The sequence below is a fragment of the Fistularia commersonii genome, chromosome 20 (assembly GCF_037954325.1).
Source record: "Fistularia commersonii isolate RoL2024-O1a breed Wild chromosome 20, RoL_Fcom_v1.0, whole genome shotgun sequence".
NCBI lineage: Eukaryota > Metazoa > Chordata > Actinopteri > Syngnathiformes > Fistulariidae > Fistularia > Fistularia commersonii.
In genome coordinates, this window is record NC_141303.1 from 2,530,648 (window position 1) to 2,553,252 (window position 22,605).

A 22,605-nucleotide genomic window follows, 5' to 3' on the forward strand; every position below is an offset into this window, starting at 1 on the left:
GGTCGATTCTGACTGTTCTCCGCGAGTCTGCTCGGGTTTTCTCCGCTTTTCTTTCCCCGCTATAAAATCATGCATTCTTGAAAGACCCGCCGGGACCCTGAGTGCAGGATAAGCGGTGGAAAAGATGGTCATTTGAGTTCGATTCATTTTGCAGCATCACTCAGCATTTTCCTAATCCTGGTGTGATCAACTGATAAATTAGCATTTATTTGCAAGATTTCCAGTGAATATTAATTCAAAGAAAAAGTTGCCGCCTTCCCCCGCTCTAAACTCTTCTAAATCCTCTTTATGGCTGCAACCTTGCTTAGAACTCGGCCAATGTTCAGATATGTTGAGAATGAACACATTTAAAATGTAACTGCAATGCTGCCATTTCTAAAAATGAATGTTCCCACCGATGGCCAAAAACACTTAAAAGTTGTTGCGTAACATTCACTGGCATTTTTCCTTATTTCTCCCTCCAGTGTGATGTAAGGTCGAGCTATTTGGAGTGCAGCTATAATGGCTTTGACAAGCACAGAAAATGTTTAGCTACCTAAAATATCAGCTGAGCTCCGTCCACCTACACCGCCAACAGCATGCAGAGCGAGGAGTTCACCCACTGACTCGGGAGGCATTTTGGGAAATGCAAGAATAAAAAAAGAAACAAACTTGAGGGAAAGGATGTATATAAGAACACGGATTATAACACCGTCCTTATTTACCTTTTAAACTCTGCAATTTTTATGTGTGTTATCTAACTATGTTGTTTTTTAATCTAGCAACAAAGACATGAATGTTGACTAAACTAAGAGAAAATTCATACAACTGATAAGAAGTAAATATATAAGAACATTGAATTGAATAGTTTGCAATGACGAATAAGTTCAAGGACTGAGTAAACTTTGATTAATCCGGGAAACTTTACTAGGAATAACAGACTCCGTCACAATCCTGCAGGTAAGTGCAGACAACTTACCTAAGCGGTGCTAAAAAAGACTGATTTTCATTTATTGGTGGCATCTTACCGTGAATGATCTCAGAGGTAAAGTCTTAGGTAGAAGTTTCATAAACCTCAGCAGCATTCGCGCTATCTTTAACCCGTCTGGCGTCGGCGACCACCAGTTGCTCTCTGTCTGCGTGAAGCTCCTCACCCGGCAGCCTCCTCCTGCAGGCTCTGCCCCGCCGGTCAATGCACACAAATGTAATCAAACTTTGTTTTAGAAGTTTGATTCCATTTCTGTCATATCCCAGAGTAACCGCTAACAGGGAAACACGTTTCACACATTAAATATCTGTTTTAACGGTCTTTCTAGTACAGGGTGGGCAATTATTTTGGCTGGCGGGCCACATTTTTTAATTTAATCTTTATGCACAGGCCAACTAGGTATTAAGTAAATTGAAGAAAATGAAAATTGCAATTTAAATATTATGGCATTTTATTTCAACTTTAAAATCATTCGTGATCATATAAATGTGCCGACATTATTTCGTATGTAATCATCCGCACAAAATTAAACGAAAGGAAAAAAAATCAGGAGTTTCTAAATTCAATATTGATTGAAAATACCGCATAAAAAAGTGAAACGGGACGTAAAATGCCCGGGTCTGTTCTCGTAGAACCCAAAGTCTAATCTGACAACAACAGCCACTTAAAACCTGATTTATTGCTCTAACATATTATCTTGGTATTCACATTTCACCCCCCGCCCCAATTCAGCCATATCGCCTCTTTGAATATACTTATATTGCTTTATTTACAAAACAAAGCCAACAATCCAGGCAATTGCAAATCCTCAAAATACTGACCGCACTAATCAATATTCATTCATAATCTATACTCGCCAGTTGCCGGTCGATCAAAAACAACCAGAAACGTCTGGGCATTTTAGGGTCTCCAATGATCCTCCTCGTGTTCCTGGACTGAGGGGGGAAATACAGGAGAACGAGGGGAGAACACGGAGAAACCGAGACAGAAAATTCAATTCAATTCAATCACCTTATTTATCCCCAAGGGCTCATTAAATTCACTGAGAGAAGCAGGATAAAAACATAAGCTAAAACACTTAGCATAAATATAGCTATACACACCCACACATGTATACGACACCCTATTCATTGGATTTTTTTTTTTCTTTTTTTAGAACTGCCAGTAAACAGCTCTTTAAATCATTACCTTCGCATTATTCTCAACATCAACCCCGAACCGTTGGTTTGTCCTCATTTGCAAGATGGAACGCACAAAGTGCGAGGATGAAACGAAGCGCCACGGTGGTGCGAGCACTTAAAATAGACAACGCCAGGTTGAATTAAAAGGCGCTCTTGTGATTTCATTTGAATAAACAGACGGCGTTCTGCCGAATTTGACGCCGAAACTAAAAGACATTAACATATCGGGAGATTCCATTCGGATTCTCCGCGGGGTCTGGTTTTTATTTGAAGGACAAAGGGGTATTAGAAGGACATATGACCCATATAAGAGTCAGTTCTAATCTATGTGTAATCATTTGATTCAGGAATCATGACGGTATTTTATAAAAAACCTTGCCAGGAACTTCATTTCAAGCAATCATTTCTTCGGACGGAGCATTTTTAATTGCATTCACAGAAAACATGCATTGCTCAGTTCTCATGAACTAAATTTTTGATTTCTGTCTCTCTTAGCAGTCCAGTGACACCGGGATCGGTGAATTTAAGCGTCATCCAATATATACAATAAGCGTTATCTCAACTGCTTGAGCAGTTCAGAGTCGGAAGAAAAAAGGGCCCCTGACAAAATGTCAAAAGACGCTAGAATCTGTGAATGCGCCCTTTAAAAATCTGGCAGATTCAGGAAGGGTTAAACGACAAAAAACAAAAAATGCTCATAGATGTATCGACATTTTTCACCGAAAAATATCGTTATTGATATCAGTACACTGGGAAGATGATTCTATTATCATTGCTATCGGCCGCTATCAGCGCGACGACACCTTGCACCGTTAAATATTGCCGCTTTGATTCAATGCATTGCAGCGCCGTTGGGCAGCGGGGATCCGGCAGCGAGAAGAATGCGCCGTCACGAGAAATCTTCGCTCGTTTACAAGAAACCGGACATCTAATATCGGCCTCCGCCTCGGAAACATGAGCAAATTGAAACGGGAAGATCGAATTAGCGGGCCCATATGCATCCACGGGCACGTGGGACGGAGAGGAGCCTTGAACGTAAACAGGCACGCACACACACACCAACCGTCGCGGTAAATTACTTCCATACGAGTCGCAATTTGGGGGTGTGAGAGTCAAGGTGCAACATGAGCCGGCCGTTAATAACGGCGGCGGCCGCGCCCCTCCGAGCGCTGATGAACGCACCGCGTTAACACGCGTAATCTGGGATCACGTAAAAAAAAAAAAAACACAATGTCAACATGAGAACATGTCCGAGGACGCATTTTCAAATAAGACATGTTTAGTGCTGCTTGGGCACGGCGTTAGCTTGCGCTTCTGGATTAGCATGCGTGCTGCAGGCTGGTACAGGAGAAAGAAGGAAGGGAGAACGGAGATGAGAACCAAAGCTTAAAGCAATACTAATGCTCGGCTGAGATGAGCAGTTTGACAACAAGGCTACCAGGCTTGTGAATAAACGATGAGCGCAGGAGCCAGAGGGCATAGATAGCAGCTATTTCAGCACGATGACCGGGCCGACCCCTTTTACCGCGGACACTCACACACACTCACACACACACATTCCAGCTTGCACAAATCGGACAGGCACGCAAGCAAATGTTAACCTTACTCTGTCCCTGCTTCTGTTTGTTTGGTTGGACAGCGGTGGAAGTTTGCCAGACTGGGGACAGCTTTGCCCATACCCACCTGGTAAACACACACACACACACACACACACATACACACACTAAGTAGAGAGAGCTGTGGGAGTCTGCCATGAAGAAGAACCCTGATGTCAATCAAACGTCATACCAACCAGAGGACAGGGATATCAGGCCACAAGTGAGACCCTATAAATAAAGTATGTCCACCTTGGAAATGAGGGTGACACACACACACACACACACTGGTGAGGAATCCCTAGACAATCCATGATACAATATTACACACGTTTTCAAAGCATGTTAGAATTTCATTGCATCAGATTTTTAATTGCCTTTTTTAGGTGGGCAGCAAATGACATCCCTAAAGACAACACCGTTCCCAACTTTGTCTGATCAGATGAAAAGTCATCGGTTTCATTTCCTCCCTGCAGTATTTCTCGATTAGAATTAACATTTAAATAAGATATTAAAATGTATATGGATATATCTAATGTAGTTTTAAGCAGATATTTCCACTTGGACTCTTGTTTCTTGTGCCACTATGGTCATTTTAATAACATGGTTTTGTGATTCTTCCTTGCCCTCTAACAGGCCTGGGACACCATCAAACACACCAGTGTGTCTCAGACACAAACACTCCTGAGGGGAAAGGCTTCATATCCACTGTCACAATAACAAATATCGTGACTTTCCTAAAACGGAAGACCAACAAACTGTCACAGCTTTGGCAAAGTGTGTGTTTAGCGGCACGAAGGCACCGCTTCGGACTGAGGAGACCCAGACTCTCAATATCAGCAGCTCGCGCTGGATTTATTCAGTGTTTGAAAGACCTTAGACTTCAGGTGCTTTATCCCCCCAAGAGGGAGGATAACGACTGATCAACGACCGGGCGTGAATTAACACCGAGGAGTTGCACAAATGTCCTCCAACCATCTTAGCTACTGCAAAATACTATCTGACAAGCAGGAGCTTTGAATGCACCTGGTACCTGATGAGGATGTTGGATAATCAGCATCGTCCATTGGCCTCTTCTAAACATGCGGGTTAAAATGGGCTTTTTTTAAGTTTATTAGCATTTTTTGGGGCAACTTTTATTGCCACCCTTACTGGAAACCTTTCCAAATGGCATTCTACAGCATCACGAACAAAGGAAAGTTCAGATAGGCTAAAGCAGGGGTGTTCATTACGTCAAGGTCGCAAAGGTTATACTGGTAGATCACATAAAAAAAAAAAAAATCGTCAACCTATCGTCCATCCCGTCACATGACTGATATACAGGGCAGCCAGTCAGATGACATCTGATTTTTTTCGGACACTGAGGTCACTGCAGGTGCACAAACAACGGCGCGAGGTGCATCAAAACTAACAAGCTAGTCAGCAAGTTACCTCCAATTTTTAGCCCTCTGTTTTTTCTCTTAAACTTAAGAAGGTTATAAAATGAGTGGGGGACCTGGAACAATTAAGAAGACAAAAACGTATAACTTTCATACGGAACGGGAGGAGGACTTTTTTTTCATGATGACATTTTCAAAGTGCGTACGCCTCATCTGCCCGTCAACCATCGCAATACCAAAGAAGATAATGTGCAGCGGCATTTTCGGACCGTTTGAGGAAAAACACGACACGGACGTCCCGCCGAAAAGCGAGCTGAGAAAGAGAAAGGTGAAAGAACTAAAATCCCAGTCGTCCGGACAGCAGTCACTTTTCACACAACAAACTTCAAAAGCGGAAGGCGCGACCGAAACATCGTTCCGGGTGAGTCACGAAATCGTTATCAATAAGGCCGGCCGTCAGCGGCTACTGTCCGGACTACGATTCAATTCACTGCAAGTCATTAGAGTGAACGTGGGTAATGACCAAAAAATGTTCATCATTATTTTGTGTTGTACAATATTAGCTCATGTGGTTATGCAAGGTACGTCAACATACATTGTACGCATAAAGAATGGTTTGTATTTTTCTTGTGGGGGGGATCATTTTGACTTGGTCATTTTATAAGTAGCTTGCATGCTGTAAAAGTGTGAGCACCCCTGGGCTAAAGGGTTAGCGCTCTACATGGTAGCGGCAACGATCGTCATGGAAACATGCACCTCATCATCACCACCGTTATTATCATTATCAACCCCGCTCGGGTTCGAGGGGAACACGGGAACATGCCGATACAGCTCATCTAGCCTTTTTTTTTTTTTTTTCCTCTCCAGGGAAGCTCATGCGAATGAAACGAAAGGCGAGCGGAAATGAGGTCTAAGAAAAGGCTCGGCGGAGCGATGGAGTTATGTCATGTGCTTCGTCGTGTTCCCGCCGATACGCCACCTCCGCCCGAATGCGCGGCGGCATGGCGGCTGAGGAGAGATGTAGTTACAATACGGCGGGCTGGGATCGTGTGAGTGTAGCCACAAAAAGAAAATAAGGGAGGGTTAGAAGAGGGGGTTAACAGAAGGGAAGAGGAAGTCATACTTTGGACAACGGCGTTTCAGATGACCGGGCTTTCTTGGGAGATATCTGTGAAGAGAGCAAGAGAATTATTTTTCTTGTTCCCCCCTCTTCAGAGATATCTCCTGTGGCATATTGCTGTTCTTTGTTGGGAGGAATTTGGGGGACGTCTCGCCAGCAGTGACCGTGTCGGTTCAACGTTTAGCATGTGCAACTGTGATTTGGCCCGTTAGCTTATGAAGATATGATCAAACCGTGTGTGTCCATCCTAATAAATAAATTTAATTTCACGTTTTATTCAAATGCTTGTGGACCCTTAGCCCGTGGAGTTTTTCTCGTAGTTCCCCCAGAAACACTCGTTTTGTTTTTTGAAAGTCAACATTTGCGAAAAATTCAGATTGAATTTTCAAGCGTTCTGTTGCTAACTTTGGAAATCTTATGCTAATTCGAAAAAGAAAAACAATTGCTGGAGGTTTTTTTTTTTTTTTTTTTTTTAATCGGATGACAGATGATATCAGATAGATATCAGATAGATATATGTTTACCGCTCAGTCCGCAGCAGTACCCGAACACACACCTCGTTTGTCAGCCGACACACCCGTGGGTGCAGAGGTACGGTATTTAAACATCTTGCGAGCTGGGTGTGAAAACGACAACTGCGACGATCTGGGAATGAGGAAGTAAGAATTTACTGCTCGGATAGGAGTTTTGGTCACACAAGCTGCACGGTGAAGCGCATGCGCACTGGGAGAAAAGTAAAGATGCCGTCTTCCAAGCCGGGGACCTGCGAAGAGGCCTGATACAAAGTACAGTATGCAAGAACAGGCCCAACTACAACCCAAAGAAACTTGCACACGGTATCGCAGCGCTTATTTATCAAATATTAGGGTCTGCAGTCCAAGTACGGCTGCTTGATCTTTGTTTTGTTTTTTTTCCTGATTTGAAAAGAAAACTGTCAGCGGGATACGTAACAAAGAACCAATGAACAACAACACATCAGAGGAGACACTCAGAAGGTTCAGAAAGGGGGGGGGACACATTTACAGTCACAGGGGAGGAAGGGAAGAAGAATTAGCACAGTGGAGAAAAAAAAAAAAGAAAGATCCCTCTGCAATATGAATGGGAAATTGAGTGAAATTAAAATGGAAAATCTCGAACCAGCAGGAAAAAAACACATACTCCTGATCTACTATGCACTTACCGTCTTTGCCTCTTTGAATACTGCGGCTTAAACAACGATGCGGTTAATTTACAGATTATTTTTGGAGTTGACGCGCTTCATGCCGCCAAAACATTTAGCCTCGTCACTCGTGACCCACGAAATGATCGGGAAATTCTGAGGCCGTTCGATTCCGACGCCGCGGAAGACGATTTTAATGGTTTTAGCGATCAGCTGGAGTAGGACAAAGCGGGGATAGAATGGATGGATGGACTTTTTCATTATGTAACTTATTATCAATCTTTTTCATCTGCCTGTGTTAAAAAAAGGATTTTCTAGCACATATTTGTGGATGTTACGGTTATGTATTTTATTCAAACTTTAACAATGAGGACACCTGCGGCTTATAGACAAGTGTGGCCTATTTATGTAAAAAATATATGTATTTGTTTACTTTTAGCCGATGCCGCTTCTATTCAGGCGCGCTCAATAGTCCGGAAAACACACTAGTGTTGGATTTGAATTCCATGCGCTCAGGTAGATCTGAGACCGATCTGTTTCTTTTGTTTTTTTTGAATAAATATCTCAATTGTATGGTGTATTTTTGATTTGTTAACACACCAGGGTAGTCCTCTGTATGGATTTTCCCGCTGGGGCTCATGAAGGCAAGGATTCACAACCCATTCAAACAATACACTCAATGCGCCCTTAAAGCAACATATTATTAGATTTTAATGGAACGGACGAGTTCATGTTATCGAACATACGTCAGACAAAAATGTTGAACCGCAAAAGAGGAAACGGTTTAAAAAACGAGAAAGTGGCGAACTTTTTATTTTTAATGCGGGGCAGGAATCCCTCTATAAACGGGATAGAACTGGTTGCAGATGGAGAAAGTGAGGACCGCAGAGAATTCCACATCAGAATGAGAAAAAAAAAAAAAAAACGACTTGAAGTGAGTGACAGGCGGGGAAAACAGCCCAGGGTTACTGTTTTCATACTACCTTCATCGGCGCCAGCTGAATGGGGGTGATGTACGAGGGGTCCACCATGGGCTTGGGGCGGTTTGCCGTGTCGGCCAGGAGGCTCTGCCATTGCTGCGGCAGGCCGGTGAACTTTTGCTCCCGCGGGTCGAAACCCGTGTGGACCCGGTGCTCAAAGTTTGAGGGAGCTGAGATCTCTAGCCGTTTCTTCTTCTTCCCAAACATGCTGGATAACCCTGACAAACCTGGAGAAAAAAAAAAAAACAAAAAAACAAAACTGAGATTTATACTGGGCTTACAAAGATCATGCAAAATCCGTTAAGCGACTTTTCGGTCTATGTAATAAATGTTAACATTCCTCTGATTACGGTTGGTATTGGCGAGGACCTCAGAATATGTGTCACCATCAGTAGATGACCATTAGATTTTTAATTTAAAATGAGTTCATGACGTAAGAATTTAATTGCGTGAAAAAAAGAGCAATGAGTTCGCGAATATCACCGATAAATGATCTAAAATAAATAAATACATCAGCAAAACAATCATGTGTGCGTCAAGCAGATGGAAACCCTGCGATTCTCTGTTAAAATTATTTTTTGACAGTGGGACCCTTAAAAATACGAGAGCCTCCGGTCATTCAATTTTGCAATTTTAGCGCAAACTAAGAGGTTTTTCAAAAATGCAAAAAGCTCCAAATGTCTGCCTGGATGCTGGTATGACAAATAAAGCTGTACGCGACGACACAGATGGAAATAGCTCAGGTTTTCGGGGAAAAGCCTTAAAAGACCCCTGAAAACAGCCCTTCGGTCAACCGATGAGCAGCCAATTATGAGAAAAACAACGAAGCACAAACAATGTATCTTTCTGGTCTGCCAAACAAACCTCATGTGACTGCTGAATTGAGCGATCACTTGGCTGTAACGGGCAGTTTTAAAGGAATGTTTACTGTGGCGTTCAGCCGCGTGACCTAATGCTGCGGGATAAACACAAGGCAAGAACAACCACAAATGTCCAGGCAAGCTGAAGAAAAAAAAAAAAAAAACAAACAACAAAAAAAAAAAAAAAAAAAGAAGTGTCTACATCGATTATGTAAGACAAACGGCGGAAAAGACTGCACGCAGATGCACTGGAGCAAGTAAAAAAGGAAGAAAAATGATGTCAAGTTGAGATAGAAGGGGTTTATTCAGGCTAGTTTGATAGAGATTTACATGAAGTGTGTGTGTGTGTGTGAGGAGCATCGCACAACTGCGCCGGCTCGGGTGGATTTATGGCGTCCGGTCATCAGAACAAAATGTCATGGCGGTCGGCGCGGCGGTGAAAGGGATCTACTGTGTCGCTCCTTTCCTAGGAGGCATTGTTCTCGGCGGAAAACAAAGACGTGCTTTTTCCTCCCGATTCCATTAGTCATTTTTCGCTTTCCAATTCTGTTATGGCTTTTGCACAGATAATGTTTGCAGACGGCGGCGCTCGTCGCGCATGCGCAAGAGCGGGAACCCCCTCGCCCCCCACCAAAGGTGCATCAGTAACAGGCCCACGCGCCGCTCCATGATCTGGATTTGAATATGTATTCATTCTACGGTTTGCTGAAGCTTGAAATTCTCACTTGGGTTGGACAGGAGTGACTGATAGTTTACAGTTCGGAGACAAAGCAAAGACGAGAATGGCTTTGCGAAAGCTGGGTTTGGGATATCTGGAGAGAAATGATGACGTTCCGGCTGAAAGGACAAGCCTCCTTTTCTTACACTGAATACTGACGCTAGCGGTAGAGACGTTTTTTTAGAAAATACCCGACATGAGCTAGCAAGCCTAGATCGGGTGAACTTACTGAAATACCCCTCGAATCTAACAAAAAAAAAAAAAATCAAGTTTAACTGTAATGCATAGCTGTCTTTTAAATTTAAGGCAGAAAATCTTATAAGTACGACTTCTTAGGTGTTTGGTAGTAATGATGCAGACGCCGGTGAGATTTGCAGTTTTTGAATTGTGAAGTTCAGTCCACTGAAAGACATAGTGACCTTACAAAGATCATGTAAAATCCACTTTTTTGGTCCATGTAACAAATGTAAACCTTCCTCTGATTACAGTTGATATTTGCAAAGATCTCAAAATATGTATTATGACCGCAGATGACAATTAGATTTTTTATTCAATGAACAATCCGTCCCTGAAAATGAGTTCATGACATAAAATTGGCACGACATTGCCAGAAAAAAAAAAAAAATTAGCATTGATTTACACATAATTCAAAAGGTCTTGAAATCAGCAATAAATGATCTATCTTTTTTTTTTTAATTGTTTTTAAATCTGCAAAATAATTCCCTTAAAAATCGGTCTCTCCAGGAATAGAGGATTTGTTCAATCGAAGTGCCACAGTTAGCTCTCATTTATCTGACATAATTTAGGGTGTCCAACAAACCTCCGACATGTCTCTGGACAGTAATTATTATTTTATAAATGGAGACATGGGCGCATTGGAAAAGCTAGTAATTTAAATGATATTACAAGGGTTGCTCGCTAAAAGGGGTCACTTTACTTTGCATTTCCTCAACTAACGCAGTGACAGATGTTGGTATTTGACCGTTTGTGGAGGTGAATTCAAACAGAAAGATAAAAAAGATAAAAATGTGACCAAAGGAGGATAGAAACCGTTTCCTTCGCTCCGTCTCTAGAGAACCAGACAAACACAATTAGAGGTCACGAACAGGAAAGACGGCGAGCTGGGCGCGGAGACGAGAGGCCACCGGAGGGGACGCTCGGTCAGGAGGTTACGTGGCGGCGGAGAAATAAGCGAACGGGGCAAACAAGGCGACGGGTGTGAAAAGAAAAGTGGCGGAGGAAGACGGAAGCCGGGGAGGCTTAAGGCTTTTGTGATGCATATATTATCACACAATGGCAACACAACAGATTACCATGCAGCTTGTTGCTGCCTTGGGTAAGCGCAGCGCTGGATCAAGGAGGTGTTAAGTCAGAGACAGAACTGCGTCTCATAGGCTTACAATACTCTGTATTGCAGCCAGCGTACGCCTCGGTTTATTCCGTAACTGTTAGCATTGTGGGTAAAAAGAAGGGTTTGTTTTTTAAAACTCCTGCCTGAGGGGCCATAAAAGGTGCAGGTTAAAAAGATGCCAACTTTTCTGCTACTCTGAAAAATCGACTAGAGGAAATGATGTGTGAAAGCAGCGGAAGCTATGAATGTGAAACATTCATGATACACCTGTGGATGTGCATATTATTCCCTTGAATACGTTAGCTTGTCATCTGCCGAACTGCGAACACACACACTTACACATGCAAACTCTGAGACAATTTATCAAGATGGTCTAGGATCAAATATTCTGTCTCGGTGATATTTCCAAAGCCCGACTCGCCGATTTCGGGGTGATATGTGTGAGCTGGTGTGTGTATACAGACAAAACATGAGGGAGAGAGCCACGTAAACAAAAAGGAGATAGTAGTGCTTAACTATACAGCTTTGCATGTTTTTGGTTAGTTGGAAAGCAGAATGACTGCGCGAGCATGTAGAACGAGAGGCGTAATTTTTTTGATTAAATTAAAAATTAAAAAAAAACTTTGTAGAACAATAAATAGTCCTTTCTGGAAAGGTATTTTCCTTGAATACCAGAAACAAACAAAACAAGTAATTCCACATCGTGCTCGCTCTGCACCTTTCATTTTTTCGCTGAGCTGCAGATCATGTGTTACGCAACACGGCGAGCACGTGAGCTAAACCCTTTCCATTTTTGGCCCGCGTCCACTTCAACCTCTACGCACACACTGAAAGTTTTTGACCCTAATTCTATTCTTGGAGCTTGTGAACAAAGTAAACGGCCTCACACCGTTTATACCGCTGAGTAATTTCATCCTCGGGATGCGGCGATTGAAGACAAAGGCAGAGGTTGAAGCCGACGACGACGGCGTCTGCGGAACAAACGAGGAGGCGTCCGGAGGCTCCGGGGTGAAGAACGGTGACTGAACGGGGTCTCGGCTTTTCACTGAATCAGCTTTTTGAATCATCGGCTGACACTAATGCGGCGGCAGAGCCCGGGGTTGCCATAGAGCGGTAAACAAACAAAAACAATGTCAGAATGTTGTAAACAAGGAAGAAGACATTCAAAGTGATCACTGGAGTCTCTGCGTTACGAAACACGCTCTATATGAGAGCGGCATAATATAGATATTATGATATTAATACAACACGGCCTTACTGTCACATTTAAAATAAAGAGATAGATTAATATTCTATGTGAATCATGATACCGTTTCTTCTATGACAAAAGAAAATATTTGAAAGGACAAGTTCAAATGACCAGTTTTTTGTTGAAACGCTAACACGGATTCATGAAAGTTATCCCCGGATGAATTTATTTATGTTGAATTTTTCAGTATTAATCTCATTTTTCACACTGTAAATCAGGGGTGTCAAACTCATTTTGGTCCGGGTCCCACAATTATTAATTTAATTAGTAATTTAATGTCGACCAGTAAAATCATTACCAAGTCCAAATTTTTCCTTTATCTTAGTGTAAAGGGGGTAAACAGGTAAATTATAAAAATCTTCATATGAACTGTTCCTCTAAAAAATACATGATGAATTGATATTAAAAATGAATGTTAAAAAAGAATTGATGAAATTTCACTCGAAAAATCATGTAGAGTTAAAAGAGAAAATCTTGTCACCGTGGGAAAATTTGTCACTAGAATTTATTAGAAAATTGATTGTTAGCGTGTATAAGAGGAGGTATTATGTTTACAAGGTTACTCTGGTTATTAAATCAATCTTTTTAATTTTCCCCCTTTTTTTTTGTTATTGTTTTTGTAATTTCTATAGAAATAAGAAATAGAAATATGTTTTTTCATCAAAAAATAATTTTGTTTGTCAAATTTGGAGCCAACATGCATTGCAAAGTTACTTTTTCATTTTTTCCTTGCCCTTTTTTTTTTTTTTTTTTTTGAAACCCACTGTATAAAACCCCCGGATGCATGTGAGAAAAAAGGTGACTTGATTTCATCTAGAGAGCCACAAAATATTCCTCCGAGGGCCGCAATTGGCCCGCGGGCTGCGAGTCTGAGACCCTTGATGTCGAAGAATACATGGTAACATATGGATATGCATATTGTTCCATATCTCGATATTTGTGAATCTGCAGATGTGAGAATGTGTCAGCTCTGCAGAGGTGCCACAAACCAGCCTTCTTTCAAACGGCCAGCAGGAGGCGTCTACAGCATCTTTAAAAACACCAAAGGTTGCACAGAAACCCCGTGACCTTCCTTTTGGTCGTTCCGGGTCTGTCATCGCCGTTGCGCGATTTTGATTTTGTCGATCAGGGTCTCATTTAAAATTCAAATGAAATAACCTTCAAATACAGCACCCTCCGTTCGAGAGACGCCGGTCAGAATCCTCCCCGCGTGTCGCGTTCTCCCCGGAAACGGTCGGAGGAGCCGGACGAGCACTGACTCCGCGGCCTGCGAAGCCACGAGAGAAGACGGAAGACCCCTGACCTAGATGTCACGTCTTGGGAATGAGATTATTAACGGCTAGTGGGGGCTTAAATTGTCTAGGCCAAGCTCAACCGCTGAGAGGCACAACAACACGCGCACGTCGATGCCACCGAGTGCGCGTCGAACAGCAGATGGACGAAGCGTATTCATGCACTTTTGCGGCTGAAACGCAGTCCGGACGGACCGCCGGCGCTCGCCTCTGCCCTCCCGCTAACGCTACAACCGACTCGGACCGGGACGCTCTGAGTGGAAGCCCGTGGAGATCGTCTCCATGGAGAGGGACTACTTACTGCACGGCTCCTCCCGGACGCCACATAAGCACCTCTCGGGAGGTAATTTATGGGCAGACTGTAAAACACTTTATGAAGCTTCACGCTTAATGCCCGGAAGGTTATTCCGGAAAAGAGTAACAATGTCACCGTCGTGAGAAATTGCGGCGGATAATAAACGGTGGAGATTATAAAACATGTAGCGGCGCGGGAGCGAAGTGAGCGGCGTGTGTGTGTGGAACAGCAGGGCTATCGACTCATTAACTGCGACTCTACAACTGTATTGTTGTAAAACTTGAATTTAAAGTTCCCGTCCTGATGTTGGCGATGGAGGGAAATTAACTCTTACAAATACACGCGTCGCAATTAACATTTTGCTATGTCGCTAACTTGAAAAAGAGAGGTTTAATGACGTTTTTAACAAAAAAAAAAAACAAATAAAGGATTTAAGATAAATCTTTTTTTCGAGTCATATTTATATTTTTCTGATACGCTCCCTGTCATTTCGGTCCAGGAATGTGCTCTTTCGGGTTGCATTTAGCGTAATTTCTTACAGTCGTGTAATTGTGCGAGCTCATGTTGTTTTGTATACAATGTCGTACATATGTTTTTTATGAAAATATTTGTTATACCGTGCATTCATTCAATTAATATTTAATTTATAGTCCAAAGCTGCAGCGTCGCGGCGGAGGTACGAGCGGTGGCACACAGTGGACTCGGCCCCTGACTTACGGCCAGTCAGAGCATTTATAATTGATTTATTTACCCATTCGTGCACGTGCATGCATGCATGCATGCACACACAAACACACACTCTGACACGCATGCAAAACCAGCTCATCAGGAACTATTAAGGGTTCAGGAGATTTTCCACATCGGCTGGCTCTAAATATCAATTTAAAAGACGCACTGTGATGATACAAATGGGGGCCAAAGGGTTTGTCGGTACAGATACTGAAATAAAATAAACACAGCATCCGTGTCAATATTCAAAAACACAATTTACTCAATTTTATAATGAAAAGATCATTTCTGATCTCTCATTTCCGGGAGCTTTACTCTCCGCGACAAGTAGACGCTGTAGTTTTTATCGGGGTACTTACGTGCTCCTTAATGCATGTATGGAGGGGATCTTTTAGACGCATGGGAATTATATATTTGGATATTCCTGTCACATGCTTTGTATTTTCACAATACGGGTTACATAAGCCAGTGCGCACAAACCATGGGCTTTACATCCTCACACAGACGCTCAACCAGACACACATCGGTATGCGAGAACACCCTGGGTCTTTGTGCATTTTCAATATTAGCTATCCGTCATGCTATATGCCGATCAAAGATTGTGATCACAGTTCGGCACAAATGTTAAGAATGCAGTTTATATAATAGTCAATTTTTCCTTTTGTAAAATCACTTAATTTGTTTAAAAGAATGATGTGGGAAAAGAGAGAAACAAATCCATGACCTAGAAGCGAGCAAAAAAAAAAAGAGAAAAAAAAATGAAATATATATTGTTTGATCATCAAGAAATGATTTGAAATAGTAGCAAAAAGAAAAGTAAAACACAGAATTAAATGATCTGAAAATACCTGCTGGAAATCATCTTAACATAATAAAGGTAAAGGTGAACTGACACGAGGTTCTCATGCTGCTGGAGAGACACAATTGTGTTTAGCTCCTGACATTGTGATCTTTCGACACGTCGTGATACGACTCGGAAAAAAAATACTCAACTGAAGACCGCACAGTCAATCGTCTTTCCATATCATCCAGCTCCGTCACTAATATATGTATATAAATCAACAGTTTATATATATATATATATATGTGTATATTCTGAAAGCTAACCTGGACAGTCGCTGCTCATTCAAGTAAACACTTTCACACAAACCACATTCAAAGGGACGAGTTGTCCTGAGGCTGAGATCCTGATTCCCAGGCTGACTTGTCTCCAAACCATATGTCACCATCTGAGTCTCCACAGGCATTTCCTCTTTTGTACGAAAACACCTCGACACACGCACTTTCACTGGATCTTCTCCCAGCTTACAGCAAAATAGGGACTGGGTGTGTGTGTGTGTGTGTGTGTGTCGCCTCCCCCATGCTAATGTTTTGCTCCCCAAGTGCATAGTAATGCTGTGAAGTTGCACTGATTGCAGCATGAATTCTGCAACCCTTAAGATTGTGATTTACAAGCGCGAGTTTGTATTGAGATGCAGAGCGTTCACTCGTGCGCAAATAAGCCAATACGTTTCATACATAATTTAATAAGCGACGGGGAAAAGGACACAAGTACCCTCCGATAAACAAGTGAGAGGATGGGCCGTGCTCTCTCCTCTATTTGCTGCTGCAGGAAAGAGGAGGAATTTGTAATTTCATAAGAAAAAAAAAAAAAAAAAAAAAGGTCAAATGAGTCAAAGACGAAAACACGCGGCACAATATTTGGCTCATTGCGCTCCTTGGTTCTTTAAATTCTCCCACGTGTTTGTTTCGGGACACGGGGTGACATTCGTTTCCTACATCCTTATCAAAAGGCTATCGGCGTTCTCGTAATTCCGTCATGTCGTGCCTTCCGGTATTTCTCGCATTTTGTTTTTCCTCTCAAGACCTCGCTGCTTCAGATGATTTAATAGGACTTTAAGAGCGTGTTTACACAGACCTACATTTCACTCTCTATTCCCTTTAGATGTGTTTGTAGAGAAATAAACAGCTTCGGCTGATGATCTGGAAAAAGGCCTCCGCGCACTGTTTACTGCACGCGGGGAGGTTTGCATCATCATCACCGCTCACTCAAAACAAAATTAAAGGATGATGAGCGAGGGATTTAACGGCTCGCAAAACGAAAGTGTCTCGTCTTGGACTCCTGGGACGGCAGCTCTTACCTGGCAGAGGATGAGCGGTGTCTTTTAACCGATCAAAGTTCCCCGGTTGAGCCATGGCCAAGCATCGGATCCGGCTGAACGACAGCACGTGTGATGTATCCGTTATTCGCCTGATTTTTTTTTTTTTTTTCCCCTCCGATGAAACAGATAGCAGTTAGTCCCCCGTGTCAGATCATCACAGCGGGACTACGCGGCTCGGATTCCCCCCGAGGAGCGACGCGTCAATGAAGAAAGCGAGTCGACGATTCGGGTCAGATCTGGAACCCTCTGCAGCCCCCCAGCAGGCTTCTATTGAAGCCGGCTCGCTACCGCGGTGACTCTCGCCGCTCTCATTACTCCCAATGCGAGATGCACGGGGCGCCGAATACTGCCTACGCCAGCAGCTACGACCAAGGCACGGCCAGACAGCTTAAGCCCGGACCCGTCCCATTTCACTCTCATTGTTTGTCTAACTCGGTTTGACCGGCCTCGTCCCACACCGAGCACCCTCTGACCTTCGCTGTCCTCCTCCCGCTCGTGCGCGACCGCGAGTGTCCTCTGTGCTCCGACGGCCCGGAGGATGGCGTTCGCGTCTCCTAGCAAGCCAGCGCAAACACAAACGTTGGCGCCGGCGTGTGTAGATATCAACTCTGGTGTCAAGTGCTACGCCACCAGGCGCCCTATCACTGCCTCTTTCACAGAGAAGAAGACAGATAGCTTGATGGAGGAGATAAGATAGAGGAAAAAAAAAAAAAAAAAAGAGGGGAGAGAAAGAAACAGCTGGAGCGGTCGGCGCCTGCGACGGGGCCTGGCTATTTGCCGACTGCCACGGGGACATCCGACGATGGCGGCCGCGGACCGGGCCGGCGCTCGCATCTGCAGCGCTGGGCTGTCAGGTTGACATTGCACAGTGTTTTCTTTTCACAGCGCGCATGAGAGAGACTCATGGGTGCACGAGGAATCGTACAGTACACCTCTGCAGCGGCCGCCGGCCAAAGTGAAATAGACTTCTTTTGAAGGAAAGGAAAGTACAGTTCTTGCAGGGAGTTTGTGTGTGTCGGTGTGACGCATGTTAGGCATCCAAGGTCAGGAAATATTTGCTCTACATACAGAGTTGGGAATATATGAGTGAAGAAACGAGGTCCTCACTTAACGACGGAGTTACGCTCCGAGGTGTCCGGCGTTTTTGCCGTTAAGCGAAACACCGTTTCTACCGTTTGCATACGAATCGGTCATTTGTACTGTTCTATTTTACCTTTCCTTTTCCTACAATATTTATATTTGCATGAATATAGCCAGCTCTGTGTTCAATACTTACTCACTCACAACACTGCTGCCAGGGCATCCCGCGCGTATTTTAATCGTATCGCTAGGCCATCGACGTTATCCGGAAACATCGCACCTGTATTTACAAAACTACATCCGACAAACATAATGATGCACATTATTTAAAATCCACTGGGTAATAAGAGGTAAGCTTTGAAAAAGAATGGAAAAAAAAAATCTAGGTTTAATTCATGAGAGAGACGCTAGACGCTTCGAAACCGAAATGTTAATGCAGTAACTGCGGCCTCCGTTTAATTGCAACCATTTGCGGGATGTGTGACATTCTTGACTGAGGTCACGACTGGGAGGCCCGCGTTCCGATAAAACTACTCGACGGAGGGAGGAGAAAACAATCTTTGATGGTTAAAAAAGCTGCACGACGGACACGCCCCTCAGCATGTACGGCGGATATAAATAAACACGCCACCTTCAAGGGTCTCACCGGGCTCTCTGCCGAGTTTTCCCTTTCCCCGCTGTAAAAGCAAACTTGTGCAGAGGAGTAATGGAAGCGCTCTGGAGGTGGGGAGCTGCCGTAGCAGCTGCCGCGTAAACAGAGCCGGTTCGGCTACGTCGAGGGCCCCGTTCTTTAAAAGCGACAAAACGGCGACATCGACTCGAGGGGCGGCGAGATCATCCGATGCCAACGAGATGAATGATTACTCGCGAGATGAACGATAACTCCCTTTCTGTGTGTGTTTTCGGGCGAAAAATCACGGGCCGCGGCGGCAATGATTAGCAACAACGCAGTCCCTCTGAAGATGGGGAATTTGTGAAAGAGAGATATCTACTCTCTCACTGATCTTTCACTGCTGAGGCGGGGAAACAGCTGAGGCTGGTGCTATCTCCACATGTGGGAAGAAAACGGATGAGTACAGCTGGGAAGGGTGACTCTGGGAGGTACTAAGAGATCAGGAGAGCTATCTAAATGAGATCTCTGCAGTCCTGACGACACTGTATGTGAAAAACGCGCTCTGTGTGTGTGTGTGTGTGTGTGTGTGTGTGTGTGTGCAGAGCTGTGTTTTTCCAGGTCCGAAATGTCAATAGGTGATATAAAAGCTAAAGTGTTTTTCTTATTCTCTTTTGCGATTTGGATTTTGCAGGAAATCTCCTTAGGTGCGAGCGCCCCATCGAAAACAATTGCTAATGCAAAAAAAATGAAATCTTCAAAAGAGTCGGTGACGGGGTTTCATCTACTTTTCACCGCTATTAGAATCAGAGCTCCACACCGCCGAGCCAAGAGTATCCCATCAACCCCCGAAGGCAGCGAGCCCGAGCGCCAACAGATTAGGAAAGCCCAAAGATCCCGTGCCTACCATGATTTGGCCTTTGCCAATTCCGAAACCACCAGACGCAAGAGCACAGGACAAGAGGAAGACAACACACTGTTAAACCCTAAGTTGCCGGTTTTCAGCAAACAGGAAACCCTACAACAACCTGAGGCAAAGACTGGTGTACCCCAAGGACAAAACATAAGATTGAAAATGTCACTTGCACTGAGAATTGTGATGAATTCTACATTGGGGACTCAACAACTTTGGCACAAATTTATGGTCCGACACAGGAGAGGCACCACTTCAGGACAGAGCAGGTCCACCTACACCTGGAGGACGAGGGTCGTTCCTTTGACGACAGCAATGTCCAAATTCTGGCCAGAAGAGCCAAAGAAGCCATCTTTGTCAAACGGAAAAAACGAACCTTACAGCAGTTTACAACGTCGTACTGGGATCAATACCAAGGCGGGTGAGCACATGGATCGGGACCTTCTGCACCCTCCAAACAACCCGGAAAGAACCGTCATCGGTACCTTCCACATGAGCCTCGGTCCATGTGGTCAAACAGGTTTCACTGCTTTGTTTCACTTTCTGAGAAGTTTGGCTTCACCTTTACCGATTCCAATCCAGGTTAATCCCCAAAAGTTGTACCTTTGTCCCTACCGAAGTTTCTGCTGATCAACTGCTGATCAACTGTACCATTAGCATTAAACGCTACCATAACCGAGATTCCGAAACTCAGCGCAGGCCGATAGAACTGAAAACGGCTCGAGGAGGACGGGTGAAACGTCTTCCGGTGGAGAAATTCAAGTCCAGAAGATTTTGACAAACATCAGAGGTGTGCCGAGGTTCCCGTTTGTCTCTGCCGTGCCCCATAAATCCCGCACCCCAAGATGGCTCTTGCTCACATGGTCCCTTCCTGTACAGGATGAGCACTGGAGGGTGTGAATAAAAAAGAAGAAATATGGAGATCTTCCGTAGGGCATGATGTCACGAAATCGAAAAGCAGATACACACAAATAGTCATTTTATTCAGTTTTTTTTCCGGAGAAGCTTCACTTATCTGATCTTTGACACATAATTTCAGTATTTAGACTGGACCAATAATGACCTAATATATTTATGTATTTGTTTTACTTCTTGTTGGAAATCAGGTAATGGGTTTTCTTGTGAACTGCTTTTTATTTTACAGGTTATTTCTCCCTAATCCAAGTGGAAGTTTTTTTTAATGAATTTATTGATTATAATTGAAAAATAAAATTCCTTGATTGTTTTCTTTTAATATTGTGACTTTGAAAAGAATGCTTTATTTTCAAATGAAATGTAAAAAGTGAAAACAAATTTGTAAATAAATAAAACTGTGATATAACAATAATAACAATAATAATAATAATAAATTCCCATTAAATTTTCAGAAAATGAATAGGATTCAAAAAACATATGAAAGAGGTCCAATAAATACTTTATTTACTATTACCAAAAATGAAGCTTCACATGTTTTAAGCTTTAAGCTTTGAGCTTTTTTTCTTTTAAAATGCATTATGCACGAAATGCACTCTCCTGAAAGTATTTGACAGAACCATAGCAAGCAGACAAAGTTTAGGAGACATTAAAAAAAGTAAAATAAATGAAAGCAAATTGCACAACTCATAGAAAGAAATATACTGAAATGTACCTGTTAATATATTACATGATTCTCAACTAAATAAGAGCATAAAGCACCACATCCCTGTCACCTGTTGTGATGCTGATGATCTGCAGTTTTAAGACCAAAATAATGTGCAGCATTCACATGCACATTAGCACAAAAAAAAGTTACAATTGGGAAAAAAAAAGAAAAATTGTTTGCGGTATCAACACTGTCAAGCCTGCGAGAAGACGGCAACCGCCATGTGGGATTAGCTTTAATGCTGCAGGACAAACATCTGTTCAAACAGCCATTCGCGCAGCATCGACACCCGTTGCCAAACAGGCGCCTCTTCCTTTTCAAAACTCTTTCCATAGACTTGCCGTTACAATGAGCAGCAGTCAAGGCTTTAAAAAGAGTGACTGGCAAACCCTGCTTGGCACTCCGTGACAGATTTCTTTTTTGAACCCTGGAGTCACGGTCTGATCTGTGTATCTGTGCGCCTTTTGGCCTCATCGTGAGCTATCGGTGCCAAATAAGCCACAGAGTTAATGGAACAACTTCTATGATATGAATCGTGTGATTTATAACAATGATGCATTGATACGCCGAGGGCCACATCTACGTCTGTTAGGGGGCGCCGGACGAAACCAGGCACGCGACCGGACGAATGAACCGAACCCGCAGCTGGTGGCGTCGACCGCAGGTCACCACCTCCTAACCAGAAGATTTAATGCTCGCAGCGGAACAGAATCAATTATTCACAGACCCAATTAAAGGTAAAAATGAAACGAAAAGCTGACATCTAAAGGAAAATGAAGTGCCCGGCTATCATGAAATACAGTATATATACACTGCTCAAAAAAATAAAGGGAACACTTAAAAAACACATCCTAGATCTAAATGAATGAAATATTCTTATGAAATACTTTGCTCTTTACACCGTTGAATGTGCTGACAACAAAATCACACAAAAATGATCAATGGAAATCAATTGTATCAACCCATGGAGGTCTGGATTAGGAATCACACTCAAAATGAAAGTGTAAAAACAAACTCCAATCTGTGTTGCTTCCTGAGTGGACACTATGATTTCACAGAAGTGTGATTGACTTGGAGTTACATTGTGTTGTTCAAGTGTTCCCTTTATTTTTTTGAGCAGTATATATATATATATATATATATATTCATCTATGTCACGCTACATCACGTGAAATAAAATCCACAGCAGTAGAACTTGACTATTACGGTTTTGTTTTTCTTGAACTGATAGTGAAAGGAATAGTTGTAAGTTGAGCCACATGTAAGAGCTCCAATGATGTCCACGACAGCGCATCCCGTCTGGACTCCTATCCCTTCATCAATGCATGATAACAACCTCACGTC

At 43.1% G+C, this 22,605-nt stretch overlaps 1 protein-coding gene across 4 annotated transcripts in view; it reads right to left on the reverse strand.

Moving 5' to 3' along the window:
• pak5 (p21 protein (Cdc42/Rac)-activated kinase 5) overlaps positions 1-22,605 on the reverse strand; it is an 85,419-nt gene that overhangs the window by 37,403 nt on the left and 25,411 nt on the right. Inside the window, exons 1-3 of one of the 4 annotated variants that reach the window (XM_086166995.1) lie at positions 17,017-17,114; positions 8,385-8,608; positions 6,246-6,290 (exon numbers count right to left, since the gene is read on the reverse strand). In XM_086166995.1, the coding sequence (XP_086023121.1) occupies positions 6,246-6,290; positions 8,385-8,608; positions 17,017-17,071 (324 nt within the window). In that variant the 5' untranslated portion in view covers positions 17,072-17,114. Of the gene's footprint in view, positions 1-6,245; positions 6,291-8,384; positions 8,609-17,016; positions 17,115-22,605 lie in introns of those variants that run through there. The other 3 variants (XM_086166997.1, XM_086166996.1, XM_086166998.1) reach the window with 3 other exon arrangements.